General features: G+C 45.0%; 1 protein-coding gene across 1 annotated transcript in view; it reads right to left on the reverse strand.

Annotated features, from left to right (window-relative positions):
* Nucleotides 1-5,851: 5,851 nt before the first annotated feature.
* ADCY5 (adenylate cyclase 5) overlaps nt 5,852-16,377 on the reverse strand; it is a 222,001-nt gene continuing 211,475 nt past the window's right edge. The window contains exons 16-21 of the mRNA XM_009471999.2: nt 15,274-15,300; nt 14,283-14,415; nt 11,594-11,857; nt 10,794-10,998; nt 9,917-10,041; nt 5,852-8,438 (exon numbers count right to left, since the gene is read on the reverse strand). Coding sequence (XP_009470274.2) covers nt 8,310-8,438; nt 9,917-10,041; nt 10,794-10,998; nt 11,594-11,857; nt 14,283-14,415; nt 15,274-15,300 — 883 coding nt within the window. The 3' untranslated portion in view covers nt 5,852-8,309. The remainder of the gene's footprint in view (nt 8,439-9,916; nt 10,042-10,793; nt 10,999-11,593; nt 11,858-14,282; nt 14,416-15,273; nt 15,301-16,377) is intronic.

Genomic DNA, 16,377 nt, shown 5'->3' on the forward strand with positions numbered 1-16,377 from the left:
TTTTAAATAGGTCGTATTAGTCAAGAAAATTATGCGTAATGCAACCAAGAAGAACTGGAGAATGGAATTGTAATCTGAAGTGAACAGGAGCAATATGTATTCTGTTCTTCACAATGTATTTCTCAGACTGATGTCTGAGATCAAGACCTTGAAGATGCCTTGGCGTGCAGCCTGGGAGAGCGGTGTTGGAGGTGATGTGCTTTGCAGTTAATTCTCTTCCCTCCCCGCTCTGAGACAGAGGAGAAGAACGCATTCATGAACATGGTCTGCTTTTCTTTTGGGAATCCAGAAGATGGGGAAAAGAGAAAGAGGAGGACTGGATTGAAGCATACAAGAATTTTAGGAAATGTTTTAAAAATCCAGAAGAAGAGAAAACAGCCTTTGTTTAGCACTGAGAAGTTTGCTTGTGTTAGCATTCAGTGGACCTTTCTGAACTCTGGACAGCAGAAAAGGTGAAAAGCAGTCCTTTACCATCTTAAGTCAATGACTGAAAACTATAGCTATTCATGTTTTAAGTATAAGAAGAGGTTTTATCTTGCTTGTGAGGTCTAGAAGAGTCCTTATACCTATCTTTTCACTTCACCTCCATTGATATGCAGGGAAGCTATTATGAATGCCTGAAGCACTGCTTAGTTTTTAACTCGGGCTGTTGTGCACACGAAGAATTTTCTGTTGCATCATTTCTTCAGTTTCCATGTTGGCAGAGAGTCTTGTTTTCTCCGAGACACTTTCCATTCCTGCTATTCCTAAAGACGCATTTTTAAGGAATGAAGACTTCCTTTGTCCTAGCATCTGGAGCCGTTATTCCATTCCAGTTATGCTGGCATGAAGCTCATTGCTGATTAGCAGGTATAATGAACAAATGCACCTGACAGCGTAATAGCAGACAGTTGGGGTTTTGTTTGCTTGTTTTTACAGCACTGATAAAAATCCCGTTTCACAATGAAAAGTTAATGAGCATGACTGTTCTTCATTACCTGATATTACTAGGTGCTAAAACCATGGCTTGGTCATGTTAGTTTGACTGTAATATTGCAACTTGCTGAAATTTTGTGAGACAAGAAACAAGACACGCCAGGCCAAGCTGGAGGTGAAAATTTGCTGAAAATTCCCGGGATTTCCCATCTGCTTATACAAACTCAGCATTCAGAGAAACAGTAGGTGCTTCACTGCTGATTTTACCTGATACTTGAGTTATTAGACTTACGAAGATGAACTTAGGAAAGATGACTGCTCTCTTGAACAGCATGCTTTATGTAATTTGAATTGCACAAGGCCATTCATGGTTGCTTGATTTTTCTGTGGGATTTAGGAGAAGCAGAGCCCTCTTCATGCTGTATTTATAAAGTAAGCCCTCTTAAAGGTTGGAACGGGTCCATCCAACACCCACAATACCATATTTTTCTTTGAACAAGGTGTCACTGTTTACATTTACTTTCAGGAAGGGATGGCCAAAAGTTTGACTGGCTTCCACAAGGAATATAATACATATAAAAATATATATCGTATTTATAATATATATAGCATATATAATGCTGTTTGAGGTTTGATTACCTCAGAGTCCCTTATCTGAGCTTCTAGAGATGTAATCACATTCTTCCTTGCACATTTTTCTGCAATATCTGAGGTTTTTCATAGTGGTCTGCTCTCTCATATTCAATGTCTGGGCCAATAGCTGGGGATAAGAACTTGTCTCATTTGTGAATTGTCAGATTTCACTAGGAAATAACTTTTCAGACCCTGGAAAATGTGTAGAGCCCTTCTCCTTTCACACCACTTCATGGAAGACTGACACACAGGTGTATAAGATATACAAGAATATATCTAGAGAGAGAGAGGTGTAGAAAAGAGTGCAGCCTTCTATGAAGGAATGTATGTTTGTGTTATTGGATTGATTTTTAGCCATATCAAAGCTAGCAGAGAACTCAGTGAGGATGGAAACTGACTTCCTTGGCAGACATCGTGATTACTTAACATTCCCTGTGGATTCTTTAATATACCGATAGTCTCTTTATCAAAGGACTGAGGAACATCTGTTTAGGGATATTACCTTTCAGCCTCCTGCCTTTCGTTCCCCATTCCCACTGCAAGTACTATGGTGTGATTGGTTTTTGCTTTCATGGTTCGTATGGAGAAAAGAAGCCCATTAACCTTTGCAAACACTAAACACATGCTATTTTGACTCAGCTTTTTGTCGGAGTAAATAGCGTTCTAGATATGTGTTATGGCTTGCAAAAAGCCGTGCTTTCTGAGGGGTGTTAGTGTAAAGGGGTGTATTACAGGAGGGGATTTTCCCTGGTTGGAGGTAGCGGATGAGGAGGGTAGCAGCAGGGGGTCTGCTTCAAGGGCAGTTGCAGCCCTGTGCTGACAAGAGCCCAGCTGATCTCTCAGCAGGCGCCTGAGGAACCCTGGAGCACCCGGCTGCGTGCGCGGTTCCAGTCACAGCTGGTCAGATATTCCAGGTACCGTTTATTTCGGTAAGGCCAAATGGTCTCACAGTTTTTGCGCCAGCTTCTCTTACTTAACAAAATTGTGGTGCATCACTTTTATTGATCACTTTGTTTGCTAATGAACTTTACGGAGCGCTTTTGTCAATTGGTACACCCCCATTTGCTATCCCGACTTTATAGAGCTATCCAAAAGTTGTTGTTCAGACCTCTTAGAGCAGTTATGGAGCCTGTGTGTTCCTGGATAACATTTCTTCCTTGGAGGCAAAGCCTCCTGAGACAGGTCGATGACAAGGGCATGCTCAGAAGGCTTAAGGTACGCTTAGCGGGGCTGCATAGGCACGATGCGGGTACCTGGCTCCGGTAGGGCATGCAAAGCCCCGACCTGGGCATCCAGCTCAGCTTGCACTAGGAACGTGCGAGTGACGCTGCGGGGTGAACCTCCTAACCTGTAATACTGAGCAGGGCTTAGGAACTCCCTAGTTGTCAAGCCCCATGCAAAGCTTGAAAACAAACGAGAATGTGCTCCATCTTGTGTACTGAAGCTGCTGCAGAAATGCCATGAGAGGAGAGGGCAAGAGGGAAGGACGTTATCAGCTGGGCGTTCCTGTGCTCACCTCGGCGGGGCAGTCGTTGTGCCTGCTTTCAACATGAAATGTGACATTAATTCCAGAGCCAGCTCCAATCTGTCGTCTTCCTGCCCTTTTCAGGACACCAGCTGCATCTCTGTGTTGTACAGGCAGCTTGAGGTGAGCCCCGTTTGCGCAGGAGCTGTGTAGCATCGAGGTGGCACTCTGCGGCTCGCTTTCTGCTGCTGTTCTCCCCGGCGCCCAGGCACGGCTGTGCGGGGTGCTGCCCTGCGCTCCGTGCTCAGCTGGCGGCAAGGAGAGGCGGGATGGTCGTTAGCCTGTGTTTGGGTTCAGACTGAACGGCAACAGTCACTTGAAGGACAGGAGAGCACCAAGCACTCCGGAGTGGTGAGAGCTGGAGGTTCTCAGCTCTTATCCCCTCAAGTAAAGGAAGGAATTGAAACCGTTGTCCCCTGGCAGGGTCGCTGGTAACAGCTTTGGTGGGACTCACGGTTCTCAATGCCAGATTTGGCTGCCACAGAACAGGTGTTTTATGGTGCCTGTTGGAACTTGGGCTGCACCACGCAAGAAGTTGTTTGCCATGAGGTGGGGAGGCTCCTCTGAAGCCGTTCAAGGGCACCCTGGTAGCGAGGAGCAGCAGCAGCAGCATGGCAGGGTCTTGTCCTGTCGCACCATTGACTGCTGTGCTGCTGGGGGTGGATGAGGACGTGCACAGCCTGGGATGAGTGTTTGTGCTTATCTGTAAATTGCCTTTGGCAGTTTGTGTATAATCGGTTACTTTGGAAGGAGCAGCTGCCTTTAGGTTGTGATGTGCTCTCCCTCCCCCATGATGGAAGGGGGTTTTGTGCCTCAGCCTGACCCTGTGGGACTGCTCAGCAGCAGTGCTAACAGCACCTGGCTAAGGCTATGCAAGTCTGCTTCCAGTAGATGGCAATAGCTATTATTTCAGCTGAAATTCTGTGTTTAAAGGAAAAAATATTCTCTGGGCCCAGCTGCTTACGGGGGAAGCTCGCTCTCTCTAGCTGTTCTCCTGTGGAGCTTTTTATTCAAACGGCACCCGTGCTGTGCTGCACCAGCATTGCCTCTCAGCTTGTCAACGCTGGGCTCCCACTGCGCTGCGCCGCCGCCGCGATTCCCGCCTAGGCCGGCCGCCTGCTTACCCGCTCTTCTCCGCACCGGCTTCCAGCGGGAGCCGCGCCTGGCACCAGCAGCGCGGCCTCAAGCAAAGTGCTGGGGCAGAGCAGGACGGGGGGGGACTGTGAGGTGCTCAGGGACAGAAATTAAAAAATATAACCCTACTTATTACAGTAAGCTACCTGGCTGCCAGAGGGCAGGAAAATGTTGCTGCTGCTGCTGTCCCCCATCCCGCCTGAAATGCAGTGTTCTCAGGCCTGGTGCCCCCCGCCCAGGGGCTTCTGGCTCCTTCAACTGAAAAGCCTGGGATGGAGGGAGAGGGCCAAGAGAATGGAAACGGAGTTTTTCAGCTTAAAACAGCCGAACTGCCCTTTTCCAGGCTGCATCCCAACCGCCCTCTCCCTGCCAGCCCCCAAACTTCACACTAGAAGTGATGGTGCCCTGAGGAGCAGTCGGGAAGGTTAACAGAATGAAAATATTTGCTACTGGGCATAGTTTTTAGCCAGATGTTGGTGTCCGTGTATGTTGTGCAATGCCAGGGATGCTGGCAGTGCAGGACACACATGTAAGAAATTTGATGTGTCCCAAATGTATCATTTTATTATGTGCAGGCAGATGGTTGATGTAGCCAGCTTTGTGTGGGGGAGAAGTGGCCAAACACCTTGAAATTCATCAAAATGCTTTCTGGATGGGAAAAAGATGCATTTAGGGAAAACAGTTCAGCCAGGCGCTGTGTACAGCAATTTAAGCGCGAGGGCGCAGCGCTGGAGGCTACTGGCTTCCCTCCCCTGGGGACCGCCCTTCTCCAGATAGCTAGCTTCAAAAATTGCTTACATCAGCTAATGTCCTAAACTGCTGTTTGTGTGATTATGTAGGAGCACATGCAACGTATTCAATAGTTGTTCACCATCTTTCTTAAAGACTGATAACTTTAAGTACTTCATGGCTTTTTGTTAATCCGGCTATGTTCTCACTACGCTTATAAGATCCCCCCTAACAAATACCAGACTGTGTGTAAGTCATTCGGTTCCTAGTTGCCCATGTAGTGTCTCTTCAACTAAAAAAGTCAGTTGGAAGCTGCAGCTTTTTCTTTCTCAGCTATACTTCAGGCTTCTGTTAATTGGTGTTATGATGTGGAGCATTTACTCTTACCTATAAAGATTGAAAGTGTTGCGCTGGCCAGCCCTGCTGCCTCCTTCCAGGACAGGTACCGAGGCACCTGGGGAATTCTTTGCAAAGGTGATGTAGTTTTTAAAATGCACACAATTCTTTTAAAAAAAAAAAAAAAATTTTTTTTTAAGTTGTTCAGTTATACTGATACATTTAACCACAGTGCCACAATGAGGCTTCGTCAGCTCTGCTGAGATGACAGTTTCAAGGCACGTGGGTGCACAAGAGGGACCCGGGGATGTTTGCCATGCAAGCAAGCCCCTGAGGCTCTGTAACTGGGGATTGCACAGTGCCAGCGTGGTCCCAACGGCCGGCCGGCCATCCATCCCTTCCTCCCTCCTTCCATCCCTCCCTCCCTCCCTTCATCCATCCACCCATCCCTCCACCCACCCACCCATCGCTAGTCAAGAATGGGATGGTTCTGTTTGCAGATTCAGTACCTCCCACACAACTTACGTCTGATCTCCTCCCTAGCCAGATGCAGCTGAAATAAAACAGAGACACTTTACCAGTGAAACAGTGTTTAATATAGTTAAATTACTTAAATAGATTTCAATTTCCATGGGAAATCATAACTGTATCCATTTTCGCAAGATCCAGAGTAAAGAGTGTGTGAATACCCCTTGAAATGATCATGACGCACTGTCAACAATCACAGCTAGAGATACTGGGGACTTGAAATTTCATTGACAACACAACTTCATAAGATGAATCAAAAGTTAGGACGACCGCAGACTTTCGTAAAGCAGAAAGCAAACCTAAAAACCGTGTATGGCATGAAGGTAATGAAACTCAGTGCCGGGGGGAAGGGATGGAAGGGGGGGGGAAGAAAGGCATAACAGCGTGATGCAACTGAAGTATTTCGCAAACCAGGAATGATGTAAAGGAGCAAAAGTATAGTACAAGGGCAGACTTGGCAGTTTTACAGAAGTCAATATACTATACTTTTCAGAGATGTTTCCTAGTGGAAGGGAGAAGGAAAGGGGCGACGCCATTTAAGCTCACGTTTAAATGGCTTAATGCTCGGGTTATGCTTAGCAATATGGCAAATTAATTAAGACAGGCCCATGGATTTTCACTTATTCTCGTCGTCGAGTAGGAAAAAATAAATCACCACCACCATAGTGCAATCATTAAGCTGTTAGTACTACAAGAATTCTGCCCTGAGAAGAGTGGAAAAGAACTTTATTAAATGTCAAAAGATTGGAGTCATTTTTAGTGCTAGCCAAATTCAATATCAAAACTCTCCCCTCATAGAATATAAAAAATATAGCTTTTTTTAAAATTCTTTTCTTTTTTTTAATAAAATATCGAGGGATTTTTCTTTAATAGTTAAAAAAGGTACATAAATGGTAACAGTGAACTATTCATAAACCCCCCACTAGCGATGAAGATGTCCAACACAATATCAATGGCACTGTATTTGAAGGTCGACCGCCTCATACACACACTTGCCATCATGATAACCTTTTTTGAAGATCACCTAATTCCTGAAACTTGAAAATCTGTGACTCAGTTTAAATAAGTGCCTACTACAGGAAAGTCAACTCGATGCCGCAGTACGTAGGTCCTTGTAATGTCAAATGGCAGTTACAATATCAGACAACTCTCATATCAGCAGGATTCTGTTAAGACCATCTATGAAAAATGATTTTTTTAAAAGAAAAGTTCAAATGAGCTTATTTTTTTTTCTCTTCTGATAAGAGCTCCTGTTAGAGTTAGTTAGTTAGAAGATTTGCCTAGAGCTCTTTCTGACAGGTTTGACTGATACCGTCTCAGGAGCTAAAACTCAAAGGTCCTGTTTCCATTCGTTAAGACGCCACCCTCCGCTGGAATGCTGCACGGAACAACTGTGTGACTACCGCGTTTTGTTTTTTTCCGCTTCTTTGGGGTTGTAGATTTTTCTGGATTTTCATTTTAAAATGCACCTGATTCAGCCTGGAAACTCACCTGTTTGTTGTTGGTTGATTGTATAGTGATAATCTGAAAACTGCCAAGTCTGTGTTCAGAGTATTATGCACAAAAAAATTACACAGAAGTCTACAGGTTATATACACCTCCCACCACACCTTGGTGTGGACAGCCTGCCTTCTAATTTATATATAATTTACAAAATATAGAATTTGGTATATCTGTTAGATCTCCATGTTTTCAATATTACAAAATAAAAAATACAAAAAAAACCACAACAAATTTCAGGGGAGTTCCCCCCACAAAGTGTCTCTTGTTTACATCTAGTCTTTCCCATGTAAACCGATATATACCAAAGAAGAGCACAGAAGACTTTTTAATAAATATGGTTGTAGAGCCATCTTTCTTGATCTCGGCCTTCCCCTTCATCAGCTGTGCCAGGCCCACTCAGAAGAGCAGTCGTTTAGCCATGGAGAAGAAGGAGAAAGAGGGGGCCAGGGCTGTAACGTCTTTTCACGCTAAAACATTACCGATGCCCTTCTAAAAGGCCTTTTTGTGTGCTGCGACAGCGGGTGTCAATTTTGAAAGCCCATTCAAAACAGCTAATAAAAGCACAGTGGTACACTTCAAACAGCTGGCAGTATGGGATGGAAACATTATGGGAGTGCAAATCCATTCCAAAATAATGCTTTGTAGTGAATCATACATTCCTTCAACCAAGTAAATGTTGTGTTGCGTCAATAAATACTTAAATAGCTTCTTATAGCATCCTGTGGTAGCAGCCTTTTTTAAAAATTCCAAATTCATGTCTTATCAGTGAACTCTGTAGTACACATCTTTGGTCGACTTAGCACTCAGCCAGGAACCCCTCCAAGGTGGTTTCCTTCGCTTGCCTCTCCCGATGGGTGGCCAAAGAGCTGGCTGATACCAGCTCGAGAGTACGGTGTGAAATTTCAACTGCGCTGCGTTTTCAGCTTCACTGCCAAAAAGTGATTCGGCTCCGATTCACAATCTTGTGTAATGCAAATTCCATCTTCCGGCGACGCTGCCATCGGTGCTAACTAATTGGAGGCCCTTCATTTAGAAAGTAGGTGGTCATTTCTCCTTTGCCTTTGACCTTAATGACCCCTCGATATTCCAGCTGGTAGTTGTTGGCTGCTAAAACCTGGTACATGTCTGTGGTTACCTGCAGAATAAACAAGAGTAAGCAGGTGCTTGTCGTGCCTCCCACACAGTCTTTTCATTTGCTTTTGGAGTAATCCACGGACAAAATTAAAGTAGTATCAACTATTTTTTTTGCTAAGTCAGACGACTTTTGCGTATCGCTCACTAAAAGGTTGGGACAAGTTGCAGAACAAACACAACCTTTAGAAAGTGAGACACTACACAAGTCAAGCCACACACTGTACCCAACTGGGGGAAACCCACATTTCTCAAGGCAGTCACAGGATAGAAAGAAACAAATGAGTCACGTTTTTCAAAACACACCTGGCAGTTCAGTCTACTCAGATGCATTCATTGTATCACCGGAGTGGTAGTAGGAAAACAGGTTAAACATACTTAAAAAGTCCTCAAAAATGACTTAGAAATTACACAGTGGATGTGCAATTTAGAAGGAGTCATACAGGGTTTGTTTTTATGAAGGAGACGGTAGCAGAATGACCAAACGAATGGAATAACCTAGCCAGCATCCAAATTCCCTCTGCAGATGCCATTTAAAAATAATCACTTGTGCTGCAGAAGAACAGAAGTGTAAAGGACAGATTTCCTGAGATATTTATTTATTACGATGTATTTTCTCACCCTTTTTCAGGTGGCTTTAAATATTCCCATTTCTGGCTTCCTATTGCTGTAACGTTGCTGTGCTGATTGGAACGAAAATTGTTCACGGACCATCTCGTAGGAAGGTTTAAAGGATGTTGGATAAATATTGATCCAGTTAACTGACAGCTTAATTGGAAAGAAACGGCACAGCTTCCCCTCTTGGGTTTTCCATCAGTTCCACTAACCATTTTTATATCCCTTCAGTGCTTTCCCAAGGAGTGACAATCTGTTACTGTGGACATTGGCTCAGCAAAAGCAGGACAGTGGAACTGAATCACTGGAAAGGTCACTGTCTGAAGGCCAAGGAGATGTTTGATTACAAGACAGTTTCCATTAACTAACTCCTTAAACTGTCCTCTTTCTCTAATTACAGATCCCCCTCCCGCTGATGCCTGGATCCTTGCTAGCCTCACAACACACACGGCATTGTGAACAGAGAAGTGAATTACAGAAATGCGCAGCTGAAACAAGCCCTTGGAAAATAAAACAACCTACAGCTGCGTGTAGCCGACCAGCAAAGCCGGCAGCACGAGCGAGTAAGCATCGCAGCAGGACTGTGCTCAGAGGGCCAGTGAGGCACTCGGGGAAGGAAACTCTGCTCAACACTTCCACCCAGAACTAAGCTGCAAGGTTTTGACCAAAGGTTACAAAGTTGGTCAAGATTAAACAGCAAAACTTGATGGTGCCACTAGCATTCCCCAGTTGGCTTTTCTTTCAGTACTGTTTAAGTAAATGTATGGCATAAAGGAATAAATGAAACCAAAATTCCAATGCTAATTAAGTTTCAAAACCCATAAGTGAGCAGGGCTGACAACGTAAGTTTTCCAGCGAATTCCTTACCTGAATCCTGTCAGGCACACCTGTACTGTCCATTCGGCTGGCTACATTCACCGTGTTGCCCCATATGTCATACTGGGGTTTGCGTGCTCCTATCACCCCAGCTACGACAGGACCAATATTGAGGCCTAGAAGGAGAGGAGAAATCCCACAGTGCTCAGATCCATCACGCGTGAACCATGCGAAGCTTGAGGCAAGTTATTTTTCAGATAATAAAAAACATCCTGAGGTTCATTGGTTCTAGCTGTGCTTTGCCCTAACATGTAAAACTATGGCCAAACTGGGGGGGAAAAGAAACTTTTGAAGAAAAGTTGGCTGCTTTGATCCATCATGCCTGTCTGACTGGCAGGACGGGCTGGATCTGCTCAATCCAAAGCTACTTTCCAGTACCAGATAACAGGATAAGGTGTATTTGCCATCCAGCTGCCAAGCAAACTGCTCACTTGGAAGTCAGCATACAGCTGCTGCAATGCTAAGTGCCTGCGAGGCAGCAGCCCGACAGCCTTCCAGAGCAAACAGAACACTTGACATCCTCACAGTTCTTCTCCTTCTCCTTTTCTGTCTCTTTTTATTCCCTGACTTGACAGACAATTTAATGTCCAAGAAAGGCAGAGCCGGGCGCCACAGGGGTTGTGCGCAGGGAGCCCATCACAAGCAATATGAGCCCAAGCTCAAACACCATGTGAGACCACGCTGTGGTAAGAGCTTCTCTGCACCAAAACTGCTCTGATGTTTCAGAGAGGCCAAAGTGGTCACCAGGCACGAGACAATTAACATCAGTGTACAGCTAACGTAACATCTATGGTTTTTACTCTCCATAAAATCCCCAGCTCAGAATGACCACTACCTATACGTAACCCTGTAAACACAGTGACATTACCTATCTTCATCTGGAAGTTGTTGAATGAATGTTCATTAATGTATTTCATTTGGTCCATTAACCTCATGGCAAAATCAGCCAGAGCTTTGATATGCGTCTTCCCTTCCTTGTCGTAAGTGGAATCGTTGAGGCCGGATGCAGCCATATACGTACTGCCGATGGTCTTGATCTTCTCCAGCTGCCGAAATTGGTCTTCACTTATTATCTGTTTCACAAGAGCAAAAGAATGAATAAAGCTTGACAAACACATACGTGCTGGTAATGATGTCCTTGCCACGTGTCCTGCCTTGGTACGAGCACTACAAAGTACTGGACAGAGCCTCTGCCACTCAAAGTATAGGAATCATAGAATCACAGAATGTCCTGAGTTGGAAGGGACCCACGAGGATCATTGAGTCCAACTCCCGTCCCTGCATAGGACAACCCCAAAATTCACACCGTATGTCTGAGGGCGTTGTCCAAATGCTTCTTAAAATATTGTCAGGCTTGGCGCCGTGACTACCTCCTGGGGAAGCCTGTTCCAGTGCTCCACCACCCTCTGGGTGAAGAACCTTTTCCTAATGTCCACCCTAAGGAAGGGAAGGGGAAGAAAGGGGATTAGATATTCAGAGGAGCGACAAAGGATTAGAAGAGATTTTAATGTGGGAAAAAAAAAAAAAAGAATTAAGGACCTGTAGAGCGAGAAGAAACAAACCATGGCACAAGGATTCAACACGCCACCTTCCTTCAGAAGCCCAGCAAAGCCCAACTAAACTCACTGATTCGGTTCACTCTGTCCGCCCAGATCTTCTGCGACTTACTTCATCAAAATCGGCAATGATCTCGTTGAGCAGTCTCAGACACTCCACCCCTTCGTTGTTGGCCTCCAGCTCCACGTAAAATTCTGAGAAGTTGCTTATGGAGGCGAACATGACAGCCACGCACTCGCAGGACTGGTAGTACAGTTCATCGTTTCGCCGCTCCTGAGCCAAGAAATGGGCTGCCACGTCCTTCGGCAAAATGTTGTGGAGGAGGCGTCTGTTATAGGCCTGCAGCTCCTCCATTTCTTCTTTCTCTTCAGTGGCCTAGTTTAGGAGGGAGAGACAGTGACGTGCTTACTCTTTTGGTAACTGCTCTGCGGAGGGGAAAAAAACCTGAAAATGAACTTGCAGGGAGGACAGAAGCAGAAGAAAGGGGGGAACTGCAAAGGAGGGCAGAACCAGAGAGATGCAGAAACTTGTGTTTTACTGTGGAAGATGGTCCGTCTCTTTGTGTGCACACATGCATATAAAAGCAGGCACAGAATAACACCAAAATCCAATGTTGTTATATTTCTGGGCCCTGAATTGGGTAACCTGTACAAGGTCTGTTCCTTTTGGTGAACTCCACCGCCATCCTTACCATCCACAAAAACACACATTTGGCTTTCCCGGTCAAGCACAACAGGTTTCAGGAGGACAAAGACAGCTCATCATTGCTAAACTCTGACTGCATGAGTGGCATTGAATTATAATCCTCTCCCTGCACCCCGCAAATGCTCACGTAGCTAAATAAAAGGACCCCCCTTTTCCGCAAGGTTTGCTGAGGTGCAATGATGGTCGTGAAGTACAGTTACCATGGAGCCCATGAAACAGGGCAGTCCAACACTCTGGAGAGGACTTTTCACCAGTCTGTAAAGCCCCTGTCTCCTGTGGTAGTGGGGGCATGTCCAGGCAAAGGGCAAGACCAGGAGGATGGGTTTTCTTGTTTCTGTGCTGATGGGTGTGGGTTTGGGTTTAATGTTCAGATGGAACCAGGGCTTCAGGAAGGACGTACCTAGGAGGTACCTCGGACACCTAGGATGTGCCTAGGCCTAGGTGACTAAAATAACACAAGCATTTAGAGTTCACTAGATTCATCAGACTTCAGAACCACATTTGATTTCTCTTTGCAGACTTGCACAGTACCCGCACTACCTCAATTCATTGCTTCTGGTTTGCAGGTAAAGATACAGAGGTGTGTGTACTGATCACCTCTCTCTCCCCCATTACCTGATGGCAGCAGTATTTTTCCCCCTTATTTTATTTTTTGCCTTTTTTAATATTTCTGAGCAGAAGAAAAAAACAGGGTCAGGCAAGGACTGGGGAAGGTGCAGCTGAGACAGGAGCCGCACAGAGCAGTTCAGCTTACGGGAGCCCCAAAGAGCTGTCCTGTGTATAGCACCCTCCGCTTCAGCAGAGGCACTAGGCAACACGTACAGCCTTTTGAAAAGGGTCTTCTTCAAATCTTTTTTTCCAGTGACTTTTGTCATTGCTGGAGAGCTGGAGCCAAAAAAAGAAAAGACTTTCCTGGCACATTTGGGCCTTGGTGTGGATGAACACAGGTCAGCCATACTCTGCAGCCCTCACTTTGTGAGGGGAGAAGGGATAACCTCCCCGCATCCCTTACGTACATGTTGGTACAGGCACAAGCAGTACTTGCAAAGCACTTACGACTTTGCTCGTGGATGCTGGTTTCTGAAACAGCGCATTTGAAACTGGAAATGAAGTTAAACAAGGAAGGACCCTTTAGAAGGTGATATCTCTGGACAGAACAAGGAAAACACTTGGCTCTGCCTGGGGAAACAAATGCTTTGGCCAGCTGAGCCCAGACCTGGAACGGGCACATCGGCTCATCCCTTCCATTGTTTTACCATTTTTAAATGAGGATAACAATGTTTATCTGCTTCCTAAGGAGCTTTAATTCATTGGTGCTTCCTCAGTGCCTCCTACTCAAACCTCTGAGACGTATTATTAGAATGATGTCCTGCCATCCAGAAGGTAAATAATATATAGAAAACCTGCAGTCCTGCGGTCCCCCAGCTATGAGTCCTGGGCAGAGCTGAGACCTGGCTTGCTTGCTCGAGCATCACATATGATGCCTCAACATCACTCGTGGGCACAAGTAGTGAAAAGGTTAACACTGAACCCAGGGACAGGAGCACAGTGTGGCTTTATCTGCACTGTGTTGGCTATCCAGTACTGCTGCCTAGGGGCTAATGGAGACTGGATATCAAGCCAGTTACCCCTGCTTAACAAAAAAGTGAATGAAAATGCAAATGTGAATCTTTCACACCCCTGAACACAGCAAATTAAAGCTCACTGAACTCTGGGAAACAATTCAGCAGTGAATATGAGCTTTTAATATTTACAAATTGTGTTATATTACAGGTTCCTGCAACAGTGACAGGCTCAGTTGCTCAAATTCATTAACCTCGATCTTCAGATCTATAACCCTTTACTGTGGGCACCATCCAAAGTGCATTTACAAGGAAACAAGGGGTTAAAGTAAAGAAGCAGGTTGAGAAGCACTGAGTACGCAACGTACCAAAGAAGAGCAGAGGATTACTAGTATGCCCAGTTATATGCCAGATCCAGATTCAATTCAAAAGCACTTTATAACACTCCTCAACTCGACAGTGAATAGCTCAGTAGTTTTATATTAACACCAATGACTATGTGTATTCCTCCAACACAGCAAACATCCGCTAACCTGGAGTTTCCAGAGGAAATCAAGCCTTGCAGTGGATTCCACCTGCTGGGCATGCAAGTACAGCGCCAGGACAAAGACAGTAATGATGACCGGGGTCACAATCTTCAGCGCGACTCGTGTCATTGCTGGAGAGCTGCAGCCAACAAAAGAGCAGAGTTTCCCAGTTAGTCTCAGCGTGGAGGAACATAGCTTAGCCACGCTCCGCAGTTCCCACTTTAAGGCTAACCAGCCTCTGAAGAAAAGCCTTTTTTCTTTCCCCCCAAAGCACACGTTGGTAAAGAGACAAACAATACCTGCAAAAAGCTGAGGACTTTGGCTCATAGGTGCTGGTTTCTAAAGCAGGACTTTGAAACTGAAAATTTAATCTGACTTCTTAAAAAGGGTTAACATCAATATAAAAGCCCTTTTTTGGAGAATGGCCATACATGCTCAGCCACCACCATTCTTGGCAGAACTGAAATGCTGTCAGCTCTTCAGACTGTATGCCCTGTGTCTCCTGCACTGGCTTCCCCAGCCTCCTAAGTCTGGAACTGTTCTACACTTACTTACTTACTGTGTCTCTAAATAGCCACTTCTTAACGGCCCCTGTTTTGTAAGTATTCCATAAGCTGAAAAGAGCACTGACACACATTCCCATCCCTTCAGCAAGCAATTAAAAACTGTTAAATGTGAATTACAGAGTTATACAGTATGAAAATATTATTTTGATAAAACCTTTGACTTGCAATTACAAGTAAGCTCTATGAGATGCTCTACAAAGCAAGTTGACATAAGTCCCACAGGAAAGACGATGCTCTGAGAGTAGCTATACATACAAAAGGGCAATACTTAGTCCACTTAGGGTGTTTGCACTGTGTTGCACCAGCTCACAGCGACACATAGTCAAATACCAGACACCGTTGGTGAGTCAGTGTGCTGATATTGCACCTGGTGAACAGAAAATGCCTACCAACAAAACCCCATAAAAATATTGCATGCCAAAGTGACTCACCATGGTAACGTTGCATTTGCAGACACGCTGAAAAAAACCACAAACACAAGGTTAGTAGAGTGTTTGGCTCCCTCGAGCACTCGTCCTTCTGTACATCATTCAACAGCACCTCTGCAATGTGGCACCTCTAACACTGTGTGGGGCTATAGCCCTTTTAAAGCAGAAAACTACAAAGAGATGGGGGAGAAAAAAGGTCGTCTGAGCTCCACTCAAAAATCCAGAGTGATGGTGCAACATGGTTAATGTGGTTAAAATATCTACGAAGCATTAAGAGGCATAGAATCATGTGGGATTTTAATGTCAGTGTGGGATGCTTACCAAATGCTTGGGCATCCGTCACTACTTCATTAGGTCAGGCTGGAAAATTTGATCTAAAGAAGGAAGCTTTGGGCTAGTATCTTGTGAGGGATAGCACCTCTCTTCCCCATTTATTGTCAAATGGAGATGCATTTAATTCCTTTAACTCTAGCACTACTCCCTTCTTCTGCAAGTTGCTCATCTCCAGTGTTGTGCCTAGCTACGGGTACCGCATATGAGTGCACTAAAAGAAACCCTTATGCGGATTGCTATTACTATTCACAATACTGCAAAGTACTCGTATGAAGCAGAGCTGCTGGAGAAGATGGAGGGTGCGCTTTTCTTACAGCAAAAGGATGGAAAGGAGCTTTCTGGCAGGTAGTAGCTGTCTGAGTTCCTGACTGATTGATTGCTTAATGCTGCTGGGCTTCTTCTCAAGTGTGGGTGGAGTATTAGGCGGCTGAGAACCATGTACGTAGACCTTTTAAAACACTATTTAAATGGAAAGAAAGAGAAAAGGTAATACGATAGTAGCCCTGTGCATCCAGTTCATGTGTCACCATGCTGGCGTGTCGCTGCAGTCAAGTCTAGCAACTCCCAACGTGCTATAATCAGCCTTTCAGTCACTTGCATGCTGGGCTGGTTTGTACACAGAAGTGTGAAGTGACATCTGCATCACTTCTAATTAGTCAAGAGTACCATAATGGCTGCAGAGCAGATAGTAATTATGTAGCTACAACAGGCACCCAATTAAAGTAGTATGAAGTCATGTTGGGTTTTTTTTTTTAGTATCAGCTGGACAATAAG

Source organism: Nipponia nippon, unplaced genomic scaffold (genome assembly GCF_047370975.1).
Source record: "Nipponia nippon isolate SJK-2023a ecotype South Korea unplaced genomic scaffold, ASM4737097v1 scaffold_5, whole genome shotgun sequence".
Classification (NCBI taxonomy): domain Eukaryota; kingdom Metazoa; phylum Chordata; class Aves; order Pelecaniformes; family Threskiornithidae; genus Nipponia; species Nipponia nippon.